General features: G+C 36.8%; 1 protein-coding gene across 1 annotated transcript; it reads right to left on the reverse strand.

Annotated features, from left to right (window-relative positions):
- Window positions 1-15867: 15867 nt before the first annotated feature.
- On the reverse strand, window positions 15868-25707 carry MLL2 (Myeloid lymphoid or mixed-lineage leukemia 2). The gene is made up of 3 exons (XM_051212851.1): window positions 25641-25707; window positions 17801-25475; window positions 15868-17756 (listed from the first exon to the last, which is right to left on the reverse strand). The coding sequence occupies exon 2, from the start codon at window positions 25438-25440 to the stop codon at window positions 20131-20133; it is 5310 nt and encodes a 1769-aa protein (XP_051068772.1). The 5' UTR covers window positions 25441-25475; window positions 25641-25707; the 3' UTR covers window positions 15868-17756; window positions 17801-20130.
- Window positions 25708-25923: the final 216 nt, after the last annotated feature.

Below are 25923 nucleotides of genomic sequence, written 5' to 3' on the forward strand. Positions count from 1 at the left end.
TGTAGGGATCTTAGCTGTTTAAAAGTAGCTAATCAGAAACCATAGATTTATATTTTCTGATAGATGGTACTTTTCAACAAGGAATGTTTTGTATTTTGAGGAAACTATCTCTCCATATGAAATACAATTACGCACCACTTAGTTTGACAAGATATTAACTGTTAATTTATTTGAACACATGGATATTAATACAAGAGGTCACCGAGTGCATATGCGCCACACAATTCATTTGATTTGTGTGTGAGTTGTGATACTGCTCGAGTGCGCAGACCAAAGCAGGTGGTTTTCTTAGGTGAACACACCCGGGGTCTTTAACCTAAAAGTCTGATCCATAAGGCAGTGGAGCATCGTAAGGAGATGCAGTCACATGGTAGCCTGAGACAAATAATTAATTCGTACGCCATTCGTTCCTTCAGGATCGTGAAGCTCATGTTCACCATTGGTTTGTAATCAGGGTTTTCCAACTCCTATAGGTGGACTCCTCGTATCCATCAACCCGGTTAAGGCGCCAAACATTCGCTTTTTATCCACTCAATTTCATAGACAACACCTACGCAACTAAAAGGCAGTGAGTAGGACTTCCCTGGTAGTTGCTGTATGCACGTGACCATATGAAAGCATTTGGAGTGGGAGAGCTGACTCTCCCCACTCTCAACTGTACCAGGGTATTTGCGAGAAGGACCTTATAGCTCTGCGGTAACTCCTTAGACCGCTAAGCTGAGAGAAGTGGTTTTGAACTCAACAGGGAGCTTCAGTGCTTCAAGATCTCAGAAACACATTTCCATCAAGTTCCAATTAGCTTGTATCTCAGGTTAAGCAGGTATTCTGGCTCACTATCTTTGATCATCTAATATCAAAATTTAGTTCATGCGAAGTTTATGTTTGTTTAATTTTGAAGAAAGTCCATGATAAACAAATAAATCTATTGAATTGTATATTAATTATTAGTTAAAGCTTTTATAGAAATATAAACCTTTTGAAGAATTGGTTTCAGTTAAGAGATTACTAGAAATTATAATAAACTATGTAAATGGTTGATTCATTTTAAAGAATCCAAAGTTTTAATAGTATAACCTCTACTCAAATCAATATCAAAACTGTCATACATTACACAGAACAACATTATATTTGCACAAGAAATTGGTTGCCATATAGTTAATCATACTGAAAGATGCAGTAGACGCCCAACTTCGAGATCAACAAGCTGGATTCCGTAAGGATCGGTCGTGCACAGACCAAATTGCGACACTACGGATCATCGTCGAACAATCAGGTAAGTGGAACTCGTCAATATACATCAACTTCATTGGCTACGAGGAGGCGCTTGACAGTGTAGATAGGAGGATATTATAGAAACATCTTCGACACTATGAAGTTTCTGAGAAGATTGTCAACATTATCCGGAATTCATACGACGGACTACAGTGCAAAGTCGGGCATGGAGGACAGCTGACTGATGCATTCCAAGTAAGGGTCGGAGTCAGACAAGGCTGTTTACTTTCCCCCTACCTTTTTCTCCTGGTGCTTGCTGGATTATGAAGATCTCGACATCTGAGGAAAAGCATGGAATAGAATGCACAACTCAGAATCATTTAGAAGATCTGGACTTCGCAGATTACCTAGTTCTTCTACCCCATACACACTAACGAATGCAGGTCAAGACAACCAGTGTAGCAGAAGCCTCTGCATCAGTAGACTTGAACATACACAAGGGAAAAGGCAACATCCTCAAATATAACACAGTAAACACCAACCCAATCACACTTGTTGGGAAAACTCGGGAGGGGTGGAATCCTTCACATATCTGGGAAGCATCGTCGATAAACAAGAAGCATCTGCTGCAGAAGCAAAAGAGAGGATTGGCAAGACAATTACAGCACTCCTACAGTTGAAGGACATATGGAACTCAGAACAACTGTCAATCAATATCAAGGTCAGAATCTTCAATACGAACGTCAAAATAGTTCTACTGTACGGAGCTGAAATTCGGAGAACTATTACAACCATCATCAAAAAAGTACAAGTATTTATAAATAGCTGTCTACACAAGATACTCAACATCCATTGGCCGGATACCATCAGCAACAGCCTACTGTTGGATAGAACAAACCAGCTTCCAACTGAAGAGGAAGTGGATAGGATATGAATAGCGGAAATCACCAAACTGTACCACGAGACAAGCTCTAACTAGTAATCCTGAAGGGAAGCAGTAAAGAGGAGGGCCAAAGAACACATTACGTCGGGAAACAGAAGATATGAAAAGGATGAATAACAACTGAAAAAACCTGGAAAGGATTTCGCAGGACAGGGTTGAATGGAGAGTGGTGGTGGGCTGTCTATGTTTCTCCACCAGGCGTAACAGGCGTAAGTAAGTAAGTAGCTGTTTAGCTACATTCATCAATGTGCGATTATAATGTTTATCATATAATGAAATTCAAAACAGAATAATAATTGAGTGTACATTTTTGTTTGATGAATAGCTAGTATTGAAATACAAGATTTGTTTAGATATATCAGAGATATATCATAGCTGGATGTACCTGTATTGCGCTGTTGATCCTGACATTTGAACTGGAATCTCAATACCCCCCCGGTTACTTTAGCGTATTATCCACTTATCTAACGAGTTCATAAAAATTCACCAACTTGTTCATTGGGTGTGATAATTAATAATATTAGGACGAAACAACTGTTTAATACATTATGTAAACTTTAATAATTATTTACTTGGTATTATTTACTAGAATCTTCGCATTGTTATTTAAGACTACAATTGATCAGTCTCATGTTGGCATATGTGCGGACTGCCTCAATTTTGCCTGAAGTCATAAGCTTTATAAGCAAAGATAGATAGTGGCTAGCAGTGGAATCCAGGACGCGCGACACTTCATCCTATTTGGGAAACGTCAACTGAATGTACCTGCGTCTCACAGTTGATGTTCACTCTGGGACTCGAACCTAGTACCATTCACTCTAAACACCACCACATTATCCATTTAGCTACTGAGTCTTGATAGCCACTTGCTTGTACAATGGAGTGAAGTTCAAATTCACTTGATATTATTTACTTGAATCCTCCGATTGATGTTTAGGACTATTATATAGGTCTACTTATAAAAGTAAAATGATTTCTGTCAGTTAAAATAACTAAAAGGTATCGACATTTCGAGTATAGTTAGATTGAATAATAATATAGCTAATAGTATTTATTAATGTGAATCAATTGTGAACGTTTTACTTTATCAAACGTGATTGATTACTTAAAAAATTGATAGACAAATATATACAAATGGAATTAGATAGATAGATAAATAAATAGAAATGATCAGAATAGATAGTTAATTCGAAACGTATTACATCAGTTAATTAGATTGACATAGAATAGTTCAAGTGATCTAGATAAATTGAATTAGTTATTCAAGTAATTGACTATTTAACATTGTTAAGAATATAAACAAATGAATTTATCCAATCAGGATAAAAATAGACTAAACCAATCAATTATAGTTAATACTGAATAGAACAAATGGTGTATGAGTTAATCGTTGGTCAGCGGCTACCATTGGACTGAATCTTCTGACGTTTCTCCACTGCCTTGTGGATTAGATCTTTAGGTCAAAGACTTCAGGTGTGACTCCCTAAGAAAACCACATGCTACGGTCTAGGTACTCGAGTAGTATCCTAACCCTCACATAAATCGAATGATTTATGTGGCGCATATCTATTTGGTACCTTCTTGTACTTATGTTTATGTTTAAGAGTTGGATACGAAGAAATCTAGGTAGATTTGAACGAATCATTGAGCTTTACTGTTTGGGTTGTCACGTGAAAGTCTAGATGGTGTCTGGTTGTCTTGAAAACCAATGTAAAATCACCCTAGCCCACAAGGGTATATTATATAATTATAATTATATAAGTATTATATAACTTTAATTTAATCCAGCAAAAATACTGTATTACTAATGTTAATGGAAGTAGTTTTGTGATGTGTGCTACTGATGTCGATAGATATGAGTAGTATGTATCATCAATAGAAAGTGAAATGTCTGGCTAAGAAGATGAAAGAAAAAAGAACGAGAACAGAGAATGATTGGTGTGGAAACGAAGAAGCAATGAAGTCTGACACGACTGACATTTTGCAAATGAAGTATTTACTGTATGGCTCTTAGATTTTACCAAGATTTTCTATAATACATTCGATTATCCCCACTTGTGTTCTCGTTCAGTACAGTTTCACTATAGTGTACTGTCGGTTGAGTATAGTTTATATTTTAAGGCATTGTAGAACTTCAGATATTTATGGTATTATTATTTCATAGTTTGAATGAAACTATCACAGTTACTTTGGAAAGGATTATGGTATACAACGATACTATTATGGAAGTTTAACTGGAGTTTGAGTAGGATTATACATGATGTTGTGTAGTATTAAACTGACGCCAATTAGTTTTATAGTGCTTTCTGAACTTAGAATTTTGTTCATGTCATTTGATTCTTTCTGTGTGAGAGGCAATATTAAAACCTGATATTCAGACATATGTAACGTAAAAGCTGGTACATGTATGAGTAGGCTCACATTACCAGAACAGACTAACAGAATGAGATAAAGTTCTCAAGATAAATCCTGGAGTAGTAGAAGTAGTAACAGCATTATTAGAAAAGAAGTTTATAAGGAGATTTTGAGATACAATAACTAAGGGAAGATAGTGAATACATCTGCACCATTGAGGACGATTCTAGGCCATCTCGCCCAAAATCTTCAATCATTGATTGGAATAGTTTTGCGGACCCTAACCAGGTAACATGCATTTACCTAGATGGCTCAGCTTAACAACTGATAACTTCATGGATTGATGTTGCATTTTGATTTATCAATCCCTGCTTTCTTCCAACTTACTCTTACATTAGCGAGCATAACCCGTCAAAGTAGGAGGTAGTTGTTCATATGTAATACGTTTCGAAATCGCCTCAGTTGATGAAGCTTCATAATCTCAATAACCGATATGCTATAATTACGTAGTCACCCTATGTCTAACCTCACTATCGATCATTAAATGATCCCAACATACGTGGGCAATGCTTCGAAGACACGGGTGACTGAAAACTCGTAAAACACGAATTTTCACTTCACAGCCTAAACTAGAAAAGAGAGTAATGTTGAGCAGTATATACGCCCTTAGGTTAAGAAACGGATAAACCGCATACGCCACAAGAGGTGAAAGTAAAAAGTAACTAAGATTTTTCAGTCCATCTCGAGATTGTATCGGACGCTAATCCATTAGGGCTAACAAGACTTTTAAGAAAAGTGAAGTAGTTGACCCACTCAACTATTGAAATTTCAGGTGTTGACTCAGGCCAGTTTTCAAGTAACATATTGCACTAAGAGAGAGAGAATCCTTCCCTAAACACGCTTTGAACTATACTAATTGCTTTCTAATCTAATTCCTAACATTATAAGGAAGAATCTATGATTGCTATCCATCTTGAAAAAATTGTTTCCTTTCCAGTCGAGATCCAGACACACCCGTTAGAAGTCTAGAATGGGATGAAATGAACATCTTGAATTCAAATCGTATACATTATCCAAAATAAAAGCAAATTGTATATGAAGACACTATCAAGGCATACTTTCAAACAATTTATATTACTAACAATCAATAGTCAATTAATTCAGTCGACAGATGAAATAACATGTTAATTGATCGTAAAATAGGTAATTAACATTGCTGTTCTTAAAAACAATTAAAATCATTCTGTGAACTCAGTCAGACAATAACAATGTAGAACATCGTACGTACGTATATCAGTTCCAGTTGTCATACCACATTAGCACAGAGGTACAATTGTCCATTCAAATCCCATATTGGTAGATGTAGTAAGAATATATGCAGTAATCGGAAAGATTAGGGTTTGAAGATGTTATTCAAAGAGTATAATACAATGAGATATATTTAGAAAGAGAAAAAAAGGAACACGAATAATTCAGAAGATTAGAATTTGGGAGAACTGATATAATGGAAAGAAAAGTCAATTTTCGATTGAATTACTCATTATGAGTTTCGGTTCAATATTACATCCGTTTTCATTCAACGTGAGGATCATTCAGTGTAGTATTTGATTTGTTTTTCCAGTATATTTTCTTCTGTATAATATACGATATTCTTGTATTCACTTGACATCAACTATGCTCAGTAAGTGATTTCTTATAACTGAGTATGTGATCTAACCCTAATTATTAATCAAAATGGGTGTCCAATCAATATATAAACCAGTGTATTTCAGACTATTTTGATTTGTCGTTGTCATAGTGTTTTGGGGCTAATAAATCTTCACTTATACTAGTCTTGTGTTCTTACTTTCGCATCGTGGGAATTGCCAAGGTCCCTCGTTCCGAGTATAAGTGATCAGCGTTTTTCCGGCACAACAATTGCAACGACTAAATATAACAAGAACGTAAAGAGTGTATGCACCCGCGCCATTGCAAACGATTTTTAGCCATGTCATTCAAGGTCTCTAACCATCGGTTGCTTTCGTCTCACGGATCCTAACCAGCTAGTCTACACCTACCAGTCCACTTATCAGTGACTTCGTGTATGTGTGCCATGTTTTAGTTCGACCGTCTCTAGCTTTCTTCCAACCTACACTCCTATAAACTAACCACTCATTGTTTTATCATATGGACCAGTTAGATTATTTAAGTTCTTTACTTGATAATATTGTTTTTTTATTATTCAAAGACATTATCAAAGAATAATTTTATCACTTCAAAATTATATTTTCACGATATCTTGGCTTGGAGTAACAAAAAAATATCCTTCAAATGTGATTGGCTAAAATATAAATCAATCACTAGTGTACAATGGGTGATATCCAATAGTAGAAGTAGACATCATATCTTTAATTAGTTCTAGTATAATAGACATTCCCTTTTTCAAGTAACTCATTTACCAAGTACAAAGTTGTTTACTCGGTTTCAAGATTAATTTTTGATATTGGGATATTGATTACTAATTAGGTATCAACGCTGAAGTAGTTTGAATGAGCTTCAAACCTCAAACTTAGTAGTATAAAGTGAATATTAAAATATTTCTTTGGTATTTTTTCTTCAGAAAAAAACAATACCCATGAAGTCTTTGAATGAGAATTATCCCGTTGGCAACATTGATTGAATATATCAAAATATGAATCAACAAGGTAAGAACAAGCATAGAAAGTGACAAAATCGACGAGAGATACTGTTCAAAGACAATGAATTCACCGGTTTAGGGGTTGTGGAGATTGTTAAGTTTTTGATTGAGATCATGAACCGATTGATGTTATATCACCATTGAAAACCTGGGAGCATTGGACGGCCGTTTCGTCCTATTAAGGGACTCCTCAGCAGTGCGCATCCACGATCCCACTCGCGGGACTCGAACCTAGGGCCGTCAGTCTCGCGCGCGAACGCTTAACCTACTGGACCACTAAGCCGGCATCCAATGGTGTCAATATCTAACCTCAACCAATCGTAGATGCCCACTGCCGAGGAGTCCCGAAATAGGACGAAACGGCCGTCCAGTGCTTCCAGGTTTTCAATGGTGGTCTAACATCAATCGGTTCATGATCTCAAACAAGGAATTCCCATAAAATCGTGACATATGTGAAGTGTTGTTTCTTGTATATGTGTGTTTTACATCTGAACGATTTAATATCAATTCAACAGTCTAAAGGTAAGCCATTCTTCATAATGGTAATGAAGTCCTAGATGGGCATTGATGTGTGGTTGCATACTAGGACAACAATGCTACTTAGAACTCTCTGACTTACATTGATTTTCAAACCATAATCAGTGTATAATGCACATTAGTTTTAGAAATTTATACATCCTAAGCATATTGAACTACCTTCGAACATATAATCCAATACCTAAACGTTTGATGAATTAGGTACTTTTTTCTTAAAAATAGACGTCAATTTCCCGAGGTTCAGTGACGAAAAGTAACAGTTGAAAGCTTTAACCAATAATCTATCAGTCTACACTGATCAATATTATCAATAGGAAAATTTGACTAATCAATACAAATGAAACGATGAGTTGTTAGTTTAAATTTCACTTTGATTTATCAATATACAGATTTGTGGAGATTGTAGTATTTCCAGGTATTCAATGGCAATCTAGTTGAGATCAACTTGTGAATCCAACTGTCATTTGATTTGAAGAATCAGATAAGAGAGCTCACTATTAATTTCATACAAAACATATATGACGCAAAACTCACAATACAAGAATGTATTTAGTTATTCCAATTAAAATCAACTAGAGATAATAAAGTGTCTAACTTAGAGTGTCCAACATCAAATACCAATGATAGCATAGAATTCCATGATAGCAAAATGTTACTGTCCAATTAAAATATTAAACCCTTAACATTTCAGCCATCTCCTGTCATCTGTTCATTATGCCTGACATAATATTAAAAATCATTTAATGCGAGAAAATATACTGAATACCTCAGGAAGCGGTATATAGACGCTTTTTCTTTAATAATCAATATGAATTTAATAACAGTGTTGTTGAATATATCGATAAGATATTGAATGCGAGAATGGAAGAACACAAACTCTGTTCGAAATAGATTCTTATATGTCCAACAACAACAAAAAACCTGAAAACGAATTGACGTTCTGATCTTATATTCAGTAGAAACCGGATACATAATTGGCTTCGATGGGACAAAATTCCTTACAAACAGTTTTGGCTCTTAATAATAATAAAAAATAAGATTGACAACTGAAGTTCTAGATATATGACGAAAAGAACTCAAACAACATAAGAAATCAAAGTGAAGAACAATATGTATGTGGGTAAGGATTTTTATATAAGAAGTGTATATACAGAAATATAATTTATCAACTACAACATAATTTTTATTTGAACACAAATATTGGTACAAAGGGGCATCAAAACATATGCGCCACACAACTCACTTGATTTGTATGTGGCTTGTGATAATGCTCTGGTGCCCAGACCGAAGCAGGTGGTTCTCTTAGGGGGTCACATCCCGAGCCTTTGACCGAAAAGTCTGATCCATAAGGTAGGGGAGCAACGTCAGGAGATGCAGTCACATGGTAGCCGGTGACCAATAACTTGTTTATATGCCAATTGTTTCTTCAGGATTCTGGAGCCCATGTTCGGAATCAGGGTTTTCTAACTCCGCTAGTTGGATTCTCCATATCTACCAATCCGGTTAAAGAGCCGGACATTCGCTTATCATCTTCCCATTTTCGTAAACAACACCTACCCCCCGCCACGAGAAGGCAGTGAGTAGGACTTCCCTGGCAGTGTTTGTATACACGTGGCCATGTGAGAAATTCTAGAGGGGAAGCAGACTCTCCTCATCCTTGACCGTACCAGAGCATTTGGGGGCTACAACAAACCGAATATCTTCCATGCAGAATGACTCACATCTGTACACAGCGAAACTTCATTCATATTCAACATCTTAACAAGTTGAGACATTCGTCCAGTACACAAGTAATTCGCAACCTTATTTCTATTAAATGATTTTGATTTTCAAGAAACATGTAATAAGACAATGATACCATAACATTTAGGTCGTAAATATATACTATAACTATTGTGCATTTATTAACAATGATATTTCATTGAATTAGTATTCAGAAGGGATATTTTTGTGGATATTACAGTGATTTCAATAGTTTAGATCACGAGTCAATTGAAGCTAGACCACCATGGAAAACATGGAAGCATTGGACGGCTATTTCGTCTTACTGTGGGACTCCTCAGCAGTGGGCATCTACGATCCTGCCTCCCGAAATTCCAACCCAGGACCTATCAGTCTCTCTCGCGCGAGTGTCTAGTCACTAGACCACTGAGTGAACCGGCATCCAACGGTGTTAACGTCTAACTTTAACTAATCCACGAAATTGAAGCCAGTCACTAGTGAGTATATGTTTATTAATAATAGAAGGGTTTTGTGGATAATATAGTAATTTTGATAGTTGAGATCATGAGTCAATTGAAGCTAGACTACCATAGAAAACTTGAAAGCATTTGGACAGCAAATAGATAATCAAGTTCTATCTAATAAATGTTTAGCGATATAAAACACTTGTAATAGTATATATTATATTGCAATGAATTGCTTACTGTTACATTCCATTTACTAAAGTTATCACTAATTAGAAAAATATTTACCTTGGTATTTGTCCTTATAATCAATATATTCTGATTAAAACATGTTGATATGTATGTAGTACAGGGAATGATAAAGTACTCTAAGGATACATTAGTCGAATACAAACAACTAAATGAGTTAGATTGATACATTTACGAAGATAAACAAAAGAAAAATTATTCGTTTTTATCTAAACAAATACGATGTAAACATGTTTACTAACCGGTATATGGTTGAGTTTCTGTCGTAACTCAATCGATACATTGTGACGTAACAATTACGAATACTGTAAACTCTAACAACTGTTAGATGAGTGAGTAGTGACCAATGTCATATTCATCTAGTTCTTTAATGTTAATCAAATTCTATTAATCAAGTTGTAATTAGGCCGCTAGTCTAAGTGACTGGATATTACGTGCACTACGTTGAAGTGTTAGATGGCTGAATGTGATAGGTTGGAAACCCTAAACTTAAGGATGATTAGCATTACACACATAGAATCTCCAAGGAACTGATGTTTTTGATGAGACTCGAACTTACACAAATCAGTTTCAGGCATTACCATTCAGCAATTTTAAGGGGTCATGATAAAAGTTGTTAGTAAATTGAAGGCAAAACATCTTAACCGGAGAACACCAGTGAAGTTTATCTATAGTCTCTCTCCTAGAGTCAGACCAGTTAAAACGTAAAAATATATAAGAATGAAATGTTTACATTTATCTAGTCACAAATATCATATGTTACCTACTTTGTACATGTGACTGAATTCTATCGTTATAGTTCATGTGATTTAATTTATTCACTCAACTTTTTTGGAAACGATTGAACCTGTCTACTAACATTTATGGTTTGAAAATCATGAGAATAGTAGATTATAATAACAAAAACAACCAACAAACGTTAGTGAATGGAACATTCAAGCCAGTACTTGATCGTTGATAAATCTTGTTTGAAGAAAGAGAAAAATCTAAAATTACTGAAACGTTGCTGTACAAATGCTCTATTACGACTGAGTGGGGAGAGTCAGCTCTCCCTCTCCAAACGCTCTCACATGGCCGGGTGCATACAACCACTGACAGGGAAGTCCTACTCATTGTCTTCTCGTGGTGGGGGTGTTATTTATGAAATTGAGAAGATAAAAAGCGAATGTTCGGCGCTTTAACTCTGTTGGTAGACACTGAGAGTACACCTAAGGGAGTAGGAAAACCCTGATTCCAAACCAATGGCGCACATGAACTCCAGTACCCTGAGGGAAAAAATGGAGTATGAACCTATTGTTAGTCACCGACCAGCATATGACTGAATCTCCTGAAGTTGCTCCACTGCGCTGTGGATTAGATCTTTAAGTCAAAGGCTTACAGTGTGGCCCATTAAGAAAACTACCTGCTTCGGTGTGAGCATCCGGGTAGTATCCCAGACCTCACATAGATCGAATGATTTATGTGGCGCATACGTATTTGGTGCCTATTTATTTGGTGCATATTTATGTGTTTAAATAATTAGAGAAGTTGTATTTGCCTAGAGAAATAAAAATTTTAAAGTTGCAGTAACATATCTATCATATTGACGGAGTTTTGTTCTTTGAACCAGGCGGTTTAGTCGTGGAGCTTTCATTGTTATTCTGAACGACATCAGCACAAACTTCAGGTAGAAGTGAAGTGTTTGAATTTCTCCACATATGGTTCGCAGCTTGTACTATGGACCTCGGTGTTGATTGGTTCTTGTTGACATTAAATCTGTTATTGTTCACTTCTTTGTCTTGAGTGTATCTCCCATTGGTTTGATTTTTGGTCCTATGTTTGTCCAAAGTTTTCCTGCGGACCATATGTGGAGAGATTTGAACACTTAACTTCTACCTGAAGTTTGTGCTGATGATGCCGTTCAGAAGAACGATGAAAGCTCCACGACTAAACCATCCAGCTCAGCAAACAAAACTCCATCAAAATCATCCACCTGAGCTACAAATCTCCACCATCTCAAATATCTATCATAATGTGTATTTCTACCAAGGAAAAAACTAGCATGTAGAATATTACAGAGAAAAACGTTTCTTTTTATCATTTATGTGAAGTTAAACTTGAACTATTCTGGTCGGTGCTGATTACTTTTAACACTGAAATCCTTAGGCTGAGTGATAATTGAGTAGCTTTATCGATCGGGATTAAAACTTAATCGCTACGTTAAGTGATTCGATTGAAATGGAGAAAAAGAAACAATCTACGAATATCTCTGTTTTACATTATTCTACAATGATATTGGTTTGAAAAATATTGTAACGCGGAATTTCCGTTGCATCCTATTTTGGTGTGCTCGTATAACTCAGTGGAGAAACTTAGAGGTCCCATGATCAACCTCATGTGGGTTTGTCTGTTGCACATCAATAACCTGCTCCGCATAAGGAAAAAACAACCACTCATTGTTTCACTGAATCATAATGATTTTTCAATTAGCATGAGTTAGTAACGTAAATAAAGTTAGGGCCGTAATTAACCGTTTGCCCGTTTAACTGAATTGCGGACCTTCTGAATGCAATGATGTGACAAGCAGTTGTGTTATGTGTAGTTATTATTACCTACGGTATTGCTTCCCTGAAACACGATTACTTGTAACATAAACCCTAAAGGAATCACAGATATTCGGATTAATTACAGTCTGGAAACTTTATTCCTACCAACAATCAACCGATAAATTTCGATAGGCTAAGTAACACACGTCTTCAGCAAAGAAGAATAGATGAACAAAACGTACAATCTGAATTAGACAGCAAAATACCTTTTCGGATGTACTAATAATCAGGATCATTACAGGAAATCAAACCACACTGATCCTGTTAGGACCCGGGTTATACCCACTAGATTAATTATTGCTTGATATGATGGAAAGAAAAGTCAATTTTCGATTGAATTACTCATTATGAGTTTCGGTTCAATATTACATCCGTTCTGATTCAGCATGAGGATCATTCAGTGTAGTATTTGATTGTATTTCCAGTATGATATTTTCTTTCGTATAATATACGATATTCTTGTATTCACTTGACATCAACTATGCTCAGTAAGTGATTTCTTATAACTGAGTATGTGATCTAACCCTAATTATTAATCAAAATGGGTGTCCAATCAATATATAAACCAGTGTATTTCAGACTATTTTGATTTGTCGTTGTCATAGTGTTTTGGGGCTAATAAATCTTCACTTATACCAGTCTTGTGTTCTTACTTTCGCATCGTGGGAATTGCCAAGGTCCCTCGTTCCGAGTATAAGTGATCAGCGCTTTTGCTTTTCCGGCATAACAGATCCACAAAGTAATTTGCATACGAACCGTGTTCAAAGGAATGAAAACTCATTGTAGCACCGTCATTGCACAGGAAAACGAAAGGAATTACCCTATGGATGTATTTCGAGGAAATCAATACCTCGGAAAAGCTTTATTAAGAAATATTTATTAAACAGATCACCAAGCACAAAACCAACAAAAAACATCAAAAGTTTAATTCTACCCCTATATGAAAAATACCTCCTAGATAACGAACGGATTGTCAAGCCCACAAGAAAAAAGGTGCAGCACACAAAATGCTTTCTAACAATATTATGCAGGCCAGAGGAAACTATGACAGACAAAGATAAAAAAAACATCTTCAGCAAAATTAATTGCATCAACTGCAAGAAACCCTAGATAGGACAAAGAGGTTGCCTGTTCTGTCTACAGGAACATCAGTTTGCGGCTAAACGTCACGATATTGTTTTTTTTTAAATCAGTGCATGCGGACAACTATGGACACGATTTCGATTGGAAAAACATCAAAACAATAATCAGAAGAGACACAAAGTTAGTTAATGCTCAGAAACATGAAGCTTTGGTAACGCACCAATCGATAGACACATCGAAATTGGTCCAGTCTATCAGCCCACCAGGAAAAGGATTGACATCTTGAAGGTCAGAGGTAAAAACAATCAAAACGAACATACAGGCAACGGCCACACTCCAATGGAAAACAATCGACCAAATTATAGATCAACAGAATAAACAACTAATTAACTGCGGAGAAATTCTAAAACTCACTTCTTATTGAAGTGTGTGATGACGATGTCGTTGAGAAAGACAATGTAAATGTAACGGAACCATTCAGCTCAGAGAACTAGAAATCTCCAAAAACTAGTTGGTTATACGCTCACGAGCAGTGACAAAACATAACTGATGTCTTCCAACTAAAATAATGACTGGATACTGACTAGTAGACAATTTAGAATATTTCATATCGCTACAAACTGTACAATAGTTGCGAGGTTGATATGATGAACTGACTTTTTATAGAAGTGAGACACACCACTCAGAGAATTCTAAAATAGCTTGGAGAAACTAATGGCTATGAGAATCACACTATATTGTTGTGAAATAAAACACTAACGCGGTGAAGCAGTTTTAACAGTGACAGGTTAATTACCTAAAAGCTACTCAATTGTAAATTAGACTTAATTTCATATCACATTGAATGTCAATAGATATATGGATATAGATCTAATCTACTAGTCTATACCAAAAAATTTGTTAAAAAGGACCGACTCGGTTGTCGTAGAATAAAAAAACGCATATCAACTTGTAACAGGCGTTGTAAATGCCCATAAAGACAGCAGAAAATTCACGGTTGAACCAATCAGCTTAGGAAATCCCATACCAATAACCGAGGACGGCTGCAGGCAATTGACAGAAGGTTCTAGACCCGGGTTTCGTGCTAGTCGGCATTCTTCAGTATGAAGTATCTGACATCTGGAAGGAATAGATTTCGATACACATTTTCGAGTCACTTTTTGAGGGCCAGTGATATTGTCAGGGTAGTCAGACCGAAGTAGGTTTGGCAAGGTATGAAGTTACAGCATGATGATTAAAAGCAAATGCCCTATCAACTATCCATTAATATTTACTTATCACATTGAAAGCTCCAGAAGTGGATAGTGGCGAGTTAGTTGGAATTATTCATTGATCCTTACCATAAACTGAGCCATAGAAAATCATTTGTTAGGAAAAATCCAGTAGTCCGGACTGTTGATAACTATTTCAACGTAGTATAATAACCGAACAAGTTAAGCAACAATATAGTACCTAAACACAATGTCACCGTTACTTATTAAAGAGAAAATTAAATAAATAATAGAAATATAATTGTAATATCCCTATGCGTAGAAAAACTAGATTTTCCGACGTTTCGTGACTCAGTGCAAGCCACTTCTTGAGAGAATAAATAACCAAATTCAAAAGGAATAATGTTAAGTCTTTAGTGTTTCCCTAGAATGTACATAGTAGATCATAGGTCAAAATCAAGTAAGCGTACGTAATGCAATGCATTTTAAATGGAATACCCGCTACCACTACAATAAGAGATTTGAGGTTAAAAAACAGAATTACAAGATCGCCACAAGAATAAGCCAAAAACCCGAATAAAACTGGCAAGCTCAATCTATTGTTACCTTCTTTGTAAACACAATGGCGGACTGACAAAGAACAAATTTTCATAGGTTTAAACGAATTATAAGAGAAACTTAAGTTATTTGGTAAAGGATCCCCTCAGACTCGACATTTGTTTCAACAACCCGCATAATCAATCTTACATGTAACTAGTAGTAATTTCCACTAAGACTGAAGCTTTGTTGCAATTTATTTCAACAGAATGCTTTTCAACTAGAAGCGGGGAAGCTTTACTATGACACCTAAGATTTTCGGAGTTAATTACATAAAGGCAAGAGCCTGGCCCCTAGTGACGCAGCGTTGTTATCTAAAATTTTCTCAAACCATAACTGACTACTGGGAGGTCTAGATCACTTAATCTATAAATCGGTCACTAATTTATGACAATCGATAAACTACGGTCTCATATAAACCTTACCCATACATTAAAACAAAGTGTATAGTAATGAGTCAATTGTCCTCAAAACTACACTTTGTCCTTTCATTAATGAACACAAACTAGCGTTTGAAGCAAGTACTAACTACCATAGGATAAATGTATGCTCTACCAAATGCAGAACAGGAACATTACCCCAATATTGTTTTGAAAAACGATTGCATTTTTGTCCCCTCCCTGCTTAAAATTGATAAATGTTCATGGAGCACTGCAAACGCATAATTTTTCTACACAACTGGACCAACGTTTCTGAGCAGGCGATAACTGTTTCGGCACCAATATTTAAAATGTATGGTTCTCAGTTTACGACGTTCATTGAGCTGCTATACCATTTTTAGTCACCCAGAACATCATAGTTACAATTGCAGAACATTTGGCTTTCTAAATCCGTACGTATTAGTGAAGCATACAATACAATCTAAATGCATGCGAAGAAAACTAAGTATATCTACATAACGCGATTGACGTAGGGACTAGATACTATTAATATTAACATAACTTATATAATTACAGACTTAATTATAACCTAATGAAAAATAGGTTTATATTGGGAAGCTAGACAGTGGTCGTGCACTTCACTATACAAACACAACTGTGTACTACCGGAAAAATTTAAGTACATCCTACAATGACCAAAAACATATCATTTATCCTCCACAATAATTCATGGTATCTTTGCACCGTCATTAGCAACTGTTAAGTGTTATTATTGTGAATCGAATTATGTTGACTGCTTCAAGAAAGCAACAAGAGCAGGAAATCTGCTATTCAAGCCCCTGTTATGAGCTGAATCAAAGTCATCTTAAAAGGTGATGGGAGATAGTCGAAAATAGAGATGGATAAGTACAACATCGTACACATGCAGCAAGACAAGAAATGTTTCGATTTCAGTTAATCCACCGTAAGTTGGTGGGTGTCATCTTTCAGACCCATCAATAACCTACAGTTTGTTGGATAAATAAAACTTCATAGCTTGATAATAAATCTTCATATTAGACAAACAATGCTTTTTGGGCATGTTTGTCCTTGTGAGCAAAGCTAGGGAGTCCAAGATAAATAACATCATATATAACGCAATATTGATTTATGGCTTGCACAGTTATAAAATTACATCTGTTCAACCTGAGTTCAATAGCGCGATTATACATGAATAATGCTCTGAAGATAATAGTTAGCAAATCATTGGATACTTTTTATGCTGTTTACCTACAGACAGTATACTAAATAGGAAACAATGCTGAACTGCTCACACACCACCTAAAAAGTATGAAAATATCTGTCGCAGACGATGGTATTTACAAAATTACATCGTCTATAAAATCCAATATTTGTAAAGACCTAAATGGACTCAGTAAAAAAACGTGTAAGCATAAAACTGTAGAGTTGGTAAAAGTTTAATATGGATTAATTAGGATTGAAAGTGCGCAGATCCTAAAGACAAATCCAACACCAGGAGCCAATCGGATGGAAACTGCGATCCCGCTTTCTTTATGGCTAAAACAGGTATGTTTACAAAATAACATTATATCTATTAACAGGACAATTCTACCTAATCCATGGAAAATGATAGCACAAAACGAACGCAGCTAAAACCTTGTAAAGAACTCAGGTCAGTAATGATTACATACTAAATAAAATTTCGAGATATCAAGGGCAGTTGAAGACGTATTATTAAAACCTATACAATGAATAACATATTTGCAACATAATAATAAAACTTACAAGAAACAGATTTTCTTTATCAAGTAAGAATCACATCTACGGAACCTCCTAAATAACTGAACCACAGCAGTAGAGCTTAGGTTTTCAAACATATATGGTACTAACTCATGATTTTCTACTGATCATGTATTTACCATCGACTTGTACTCGCTAGTTAAATTCAAGTAAATAAAATATCACAATTGTGAGTTTCATACATAAAAATACTCAGGTACCTTGCAATATAATAATCACATTAACGTAAGGAGTTGCAAAAGCCCTGGTAGGATAGTTATGATTGAATTAAAGGCAAAATCAGAATTGGGACCAACGCCAGGTGTGACACCAGATGAAGTAAAGAACTTATGGTCTTTCGCTACACCGTCACGATCTGGACACTTAAGGAAGATTAATGGATGTCGCCAAACTAGTTTTCATGGTGGGACCATTGGTTGATTAGTATTTAGTAAATCCTTGAAGTTCTATCATACCTGACGGGTCAGTTAGAAAATATTTGGTGGGGTTTTGTTCTCTGAACTGGATGGTTTGGTCGTGGAGCTTTCATCGTTATTGTGAACGACATCATCAGCAAGAACTTCAGGTAGAAGTGTTCGGATTTTCCTACATATAGCTCACAGCTTGTCCTGTGGACCTCGATCTTGACCTACCTGGAGTTTGTGATGATGATGCCGTTCAGAATAACGGTGAAAGCTCACCGACCAAACCATCCAGCTCAGAGAACAAAACCATCAAAATCATCCATCTGAGCTACAGATCTCCACCATCTCAGGTTTTATGACTGGAACTAACAAATGTAAAACGTATAGACGAAATCATACTGGAGACGATCAACCAACATCTCTAATTGTGTTAGCTACTTAAAATGGGAGAGGATGAGAATGTCGGTAGTGAAAATAACCGAACCCTTAACCAGGGATAGTCTAGATAGGGGAAACTAATACGACACGAATTTAGTTTATTAATAAAGTCCCGCAAGAAGTACTCTCCCATACTGTAGGCTGCCGGTGTCAACCATACAAATGTCACAAATACCATTTGGACTTATCAAGTTAACCTTTAACCCCTTTCTTGTTTCCTACTACTTCATCACGAATACAAGATATCCGGCTATAAGGGATAATACGGATATTTGGAGAAATATATGATCTTGTCTTTGAGACTGAGGTTTTCTGGACCATAATACGGTACTCAGGATTTTGAACGATATTACAGGCAAGATCGTTACGCAAATTAACGAATGCCAAGAAACGAAGACTAGGTATTCAAAACAGTAATAGATAAACTAAAGGCTTGTGTGCTTGGCTTTGAGCCACATGCTTTTGTGTGGTTATAATTAAGTCAGATGAGAAAATTAAAATTGGTGGGAAGCTCGAGCTTGAGGTTTATTGGTTGAAAGTCGAATACTTGAACTATTAAAATCGTACATCTGACTTGAACCAATCTAGAAGAACTATGACATTCATGATGTTTATTAAATGTTAAATGCAACTGGTTGACTATTGTGATTTTGAATACAAGCAGATGCGACATTAATTTATCTGACAACTGAAGAATTATGAATTCCCAATAGTATAATGGTCAAAGTGAAAATAGACGAAGACATTTAAGTGGTTACACCTTTAGAACCATTCGCAAAGAAAACAATTTTTATTATTCAAATGCATGCGTGTACAAGTACAGTTACAGTGAGTGCGTGGTTTGTTCACTTTAGTAAAAAGTTTTACTTAGCTGAAGCATAGAAATTAGGTACATCTGAATTATTTCTTGAAATCACTATTATTGCTAAGAAAAATGAAGCCACAATGATACTCAAATGTGTAATAAACCAAAATAATTGGCTGCAATTAATACTCAAATTTTTCAAACAAAACTAGAAAGGACAATTAGTTGGATCAAACATATATACAATATTAGGGAATGTGAAGGAAATGAATAAGGTACATAACTAGTCTGTACAAATAAGTATAATACATAGGGACAAATTTGATATGGAACACGAAATCACTGTACACCCGTAATGCATTAGAACTATGCACATTAGTTGACAATATACATAAAAATACCAATACATCTCAAACATAACTGAGAGAAATTAAAAACATAACAAATAAGTAAAAGCTGTACATAACATACATTAGGAATGAAATACAGAATACTAAGTGGCATGAAATGTACAAATCCAAGTGAAGTATGTAAAGGCACTATAAACTATACTGGATGGTTATTGAGAAGCACTAGACTGGGTTGGATAATAATCTAGGGAATCGGAGTATACCTATCTACAACAATTGTCTCACAAAAAGTATTGCAAACAAGGATTTACAAAGCTACTAGTTCATCCATTTTCGACAATTTGGAGCTCTGCAAAGGCAAGGAATTTTGTCGCTTCTATCTTCGAAGTCAAAATTGTAGTCATAACATAACTCTTCACCCTTTTTTATCCGTCTATTAGTAATTATCACAATATGTGAATGACCGCCGAAGTTGACGAACTCGGCGAGGCAGTTTGGTTGGCAGGAATGGTTAATATATCGAGCGAGTCCTCCACAAACAGTCGCATCGATTACTGTATCATCATCAAGACGAAACATATATATGCCTCTATTATGAGCTTCATAGTTCTTTTCCCTTTTATTGGCTATTTCTAAGCGGATTAACTCTCCTACGTATTCAATTACCATGGTTTGTTGTTCCAAATCCCGTGCAGCAAATAAACCCAATCCTTGAATACGCGATCGACCGAGTATAACGTTGGAATTAACTTCTGTCTTTAATTTTCGGTACTGTTGAGAACGACTGCTTTGATGCTGTTTTGATGCCATATTATCTATATTATATACTCCGTTGCTACAAGTCGTTCCATTGAAACTTGGATGAGATAAACGTCGAACACCTGGTAGACCTGTTCGATGACTAAATGAAATGGAATATTCTCCAGTATCATGCATACGTTTCATATAAGTTTGCATTTTCGGCTCTGATCGTGCACATCCAGATGGGTTTATGGCCAACGGCATTTCAGATATTAATTCAAGACGTCCAAAATTGAAAACATAATCTCTCAAACTATCTACACCTGGTAGAGATTCTACGGCACGAACTATATGAGATTCGTTTAAACCAAATAAATCTTCGCCTCTAAGAAGTTGTGGGAAAAGTTTTACTAATTTGTGTTCTTTACAAAGGGCCTCAATTCGTGACAGAATTATCTGCCAAGCCCCATCACAAGTCTCGTGCGTAACAGACATATTTTCCATATCCCTATCAATTGCTGTTATGCGGAAAAAGGGATGACAGTCCTTTTCCAATATTTCGCAGACATATTTTGCTCGAGAACGCGGTCGGCGCATTGACCAGTAAATCCGAGTGGAGCACATCCCAGTGGGATATATATTCCGACGATTATGAAAGTTTCCACTGTCAATCTGATGGGGTAATAACTGACCAATCGAATGTAAAGATACTCCTCCAACGCGAACAACATGTTTATCACTATCTTCATGCACTACACGAGCTACTTGACTGTTTTCATCGCGGCTAATGTATACACGTCGACTGACTGCCAGAGAAGATAACTGCATTGGATGGATTTCTTTAGGTTGGTGTTGGGGACAATACATACCACGATCCGTGAAGAACATGCATCGTATTCTGATTGCACATGGTACATGATAAACGTAGGAACATTTCGGATTATAACAAGGCAAACCAGCACCAAGTAAACCACACTGTGTACATGCTGTCTCTTTTGCTTTAGCTAACCAGATATCTAAGTTATTTAGGGATCCGCCGATAGTTTCATACACCTCATAGCACCATAATGCACAGTTGATGTGTATCCAATTATCTAAGTCTAGAGGGAGTAAACGACCAGCACCATCTTCAGGAGCATCTCCAGCTTGTTGACACAAATCACACACTCGTTTATCTCCAGAATGTGGAGCATGCATAACTGCAGGATTACTTAAAAAAGGACTAAGAGAATCATCGACTATATTACGTTTGGATGACATGTCTGATGGATGATGTGCATCGGATACATATTGTCTCCACCGGATACCTTGCCATTTTCTAAATTTGGAGGGGACTGTAGAAGTATTTATTGGACGTTTCTTATTTGTAACGCACTGCTGGGGATGCTGGCGTTTGACGTTAGGTTTTGATTTCGACAAGTTGTTTTGTAATAATATGGGCACAGAGCACGGAAAGTCTGTCATTATAAGCTGTCGCTGTTGTTCAAAGTTATAGCAATTCCTGATGTTTAATATATCTGTTTGTGAGGAATAATCCAGTGACGTTTCCGAGTACTTGCTTCGATAACAAGACAAAAGGCGGGCGAAACCATACAAACAGTCACTAGAACAAAACAGAAGATCAACTGCATTATCAAAACTCATGGATATCCCACTGACCGAACATAATTCATCCAACCATTTGCGTTGCATCATATGAGGGGAGACTGGCTTACCACACATTTTGCACGATTTTGCAGAGCGGTTCCTGCTGGCAAGGATAGAAGTAATGCTGACGGGTTCCTCAGAGTAACGACAAGTTTCCTGTGTATAAACTGGACTGAAATCGTTTTTATTAATATCACACTCTAATTTGCATGAACTTAACTGGGGTGGATTAGATGGAAGAAGTTTCGTATGAGGCGTGTTTTCTAGCGTGCTAGATTGTATATGACCGGAACTGTGGATTCCCTGTGCTAAACAATCCCTTGAATCTTTTTCGAATTGTAATGACAGTGGTGTAAACTGCTGTCTTAAGTGAGTTTCTAGGTTACGCATAACAACTTCACTTTGGGATTGCTTCTGATCTAAAGTTATTTGTGCACCTGATCTGGTGATCTGACAGTCAATGGAATTTTCTTCTACACCCAATATTTCAGAGATACGGTGGATGATTTTCGATATATTTACAGTTGCTGAAGGATTTACAGTAAACGTGATATGCAACTTGTCATCCTCACTTAAAGTAGGACCTAGAGACGCTTTTGTTGATTTTGGCTGGGGTGAAATCATAGTTTCACCAGTTTCTGAATCGACGAATGGAGTGCATGGATTCAGATCAACGGACATTGGAGACTCATTCATAACATTTTTATATGAGTCTAGACCTGGCATATCGTGTTCAGCCTTTAGAGTAGATATGTTTGAACCGTTAACCTTAGTTAGTCCTGAATCTATACCCGTTTTGACACAAGGAGCTAAATGAATGGGTTGACAAAGCAGGCGAGGATTAGGCATATGATATAGAGCAAGCGGAGGAGTACATCTATCTGTTTCTGTCCTTTCTAAAGAATTTGATGGGTTTTGAGAAAACATTTGAAGCAGTGACTGAGGTATGAGTGTCTCACTCGACAATTTGCACGAGTCGTACCCAACTTTGACTTCATCATAAACATCTTTTGAATGTTTTTTGGTAAATTGATTCATTCTCGAGAATAGAGTCTTCATGTTATTCTCAAATGATGGAGGTTCCGGAGAAGCACACACTGAGTGACACTCAAAAGATTGTCGCTTGAAGCATTTAGATGGATAAATAACGGGACCAGGTGGTACTACAACTTTAAGATGTTGTGTAAGATATGAGTCGATAACTTCGTGTGAGGTAGTCGGGTCTATACACTTGGGGAATTTAAGAGACATACGTCCACGAGAATATTTTAAACCATGTTTGTGGTAAAATACTTCATCAGCACCTCTAGGAAACAGCGAATCACATGAACCAGTGGGTGGAAGGACTGAAAAAAAAGGTTGCAAAGTGGGAGCTGAGACCAATGATTTTAGATCAACACCTTTTAATTTATCAATTTGTTCCTGAGCGCCAGAATGTAAAGAACGAATAGAAGCTTCGTGAATGGTGACGTTTTTGTTTGAGACTGGAACGACAGGATATGGTGGACTGCCGAGAGTTTTTCGACGTTTATTATTCCCTGATGTTGAGGCATGAGACCGCTTCCTAGGTGTAGTTGTAATGCTTTGGGAACAAGTAGTGATGTGGCTGTTAGTTACTGGAAGACCGTGACTGGATACACCAACGGAAGATGTGGGGAGCATAGGAGAGGTTGTGTTGACAGGAATAATGGGATGACGGAAGGCCACCGATGAATTTAGCTGTGAGCAACTTTGGTCACTAGTAACAGTAGAAACAGGTAGTGAGTACTTAACGTCACCTGAAGCTTCTAAAGATACAGGTGTTCCAACAGTACCACAAAGCAAGGATTGAGGAGACTGGACAACACAAATATTTGGAGGGTTAATGGAAACTGGTTGGGTGGAAATGGGTGGATTCGTACTTTCCATAACGTGGTTAGATACAGGATAGGATGTTATGTTGGTATCTGAAGGTTTGACAACTTGATTAGAAACGTTCTGGATGACGCTAGTTCGTACTGGAGACAAAATTGGAGTACTTATTCTTTGAACCGAAGCAGTAGGTAGTGTGGAATGTGGTATTGTAAATTGAGCTTGTGACCCTGGATGATTCTGAAAACTATGTAGCATACTGGGATGAAACAAGACGTGGGTATTTGTTGTTAGAGGCTGACTGATTTGTGAAACGATATGGTGCTGTGAAACCTGAAATACAGGGTTTGAGGAAGAGTCTGAGCATAACTGGACGAAAGAAACACCCTGGTTACCATAATGAGCAGAGACACACTGAGAGGGATTTGATGACAACTGAATAATCCCATGTGTTTGATCGACTATATAACGCTGCATAGGCTGTGGAGACACCATGCTACATGAGGAGTTGGATTGAAACACAGCTTGAGTTCTACAGGTTTGAAGCACAGGAGAATTTAAATTGTTGGAGTGAGGAGACGGAGTTGGAGAAATTGTCGGAGAATTTATAAGTTCAGAACTAGGAGTATTAACTCTAGGATTCGGTGAGGACGTAACTGCAGACTCACGTGCTCTACAGGTAAGTACAAACATGCCTTCACAAGGTTCGTCACTCCGTGCGACTGACAGCACATAGTCAATTGTTTCATCCAACTTATCCAAGTCCATCTTAGCACGTTCCTGATCGTGCGTCGGGGAGACATCAGTAGGTCTGCAACCATTAACATCCCTACTTGGTTCAGGTTTATCGACCTGAGACGATTCATCGCTGTTACTTTCTGTTCTAGATAAAGATCCGTTACATGGAGAAGGGATACACACCGCATCTGGTATTAAATTGCTTGACGGTGAAGGTGAGTTATTTCCTACTTTTGTTGCAGAACAAGGATAGGCCTTATCATTGAGATCAGGTTTAAGAAGTACGATTGTGTCACCTACTTCAGGAACTGCCAGTTTTTCGTTGTTATTTGGTACTTTTGAGTGGTCAAACTCAGATCTATCAACAAATCCAGATAATATGTCCGATGGGACAAAACGATTGCACATAGCTGACACCATAGGGATTTGGGGGGATTCACATTCCCTAAGGTCGTTATTAAATGGACAGTGGAACGCGTCAACTAAACGAAGAACCTGGCCTTCGGGCGAACTATGAGATAAACTTTTTTCACCATATTCATTACTAGGACTATATCGCAAAGTTTTGTACAGAGAAGGATGAGCTGTTGCCGAAGAACTCAGATAACTTAATGTCTCCTCGGACGTCTTATTCATTCCACTGAACTCCATACCACATGACGCGCATTAAAATGTTGCCTCCTGAGCTGAAAAAAACCAGTTTGAACAGAATAACTAATCATCGTCATAACTAACTCGCAACTGCATGCGACTATTAAGGATAGCTATTGAAACTATTGTGTTAATAATTACGTACTTAGTGGCTAATTTCAGTTAAACACCCTGGCATAAAACATGGTAAAACTACTTACCGTCATGAGAAATAATTCCAAACATTAAAGCATTAGGACGAACCATACGCGTTCAAAGAAGGAAATCATATCATGCTGTTACTTTAAACAAAGCGCATACATATCAGATTTTTACACAAATCACTTGGCAGAAAGACAGATACAGTGGGTGATGATTCAAATTCTCTAAACTTCAGGTACATTCAGTGCTTAAGTGAATGCATAAGTGTTGATAATAATAGCTGGTCACGGGTAGCTGTAGCTATATCGGGAGCAAATCATATTTATCACTAATAAGGGTTTA

This window comes from Schistosoma haematobium, chromosome 3 (genome assembly GCF_000699445.3).
Source record: "Schistosoma haematobium chromosome 3, whole genome shotgun sequence".
Lineage (NCBI taxonomy): Eukaryota > Metazoa > Platyhelminthes > Trematoda > Strigeidida > Schistosomatidae > Schistosoma > Schistosoma haematobium.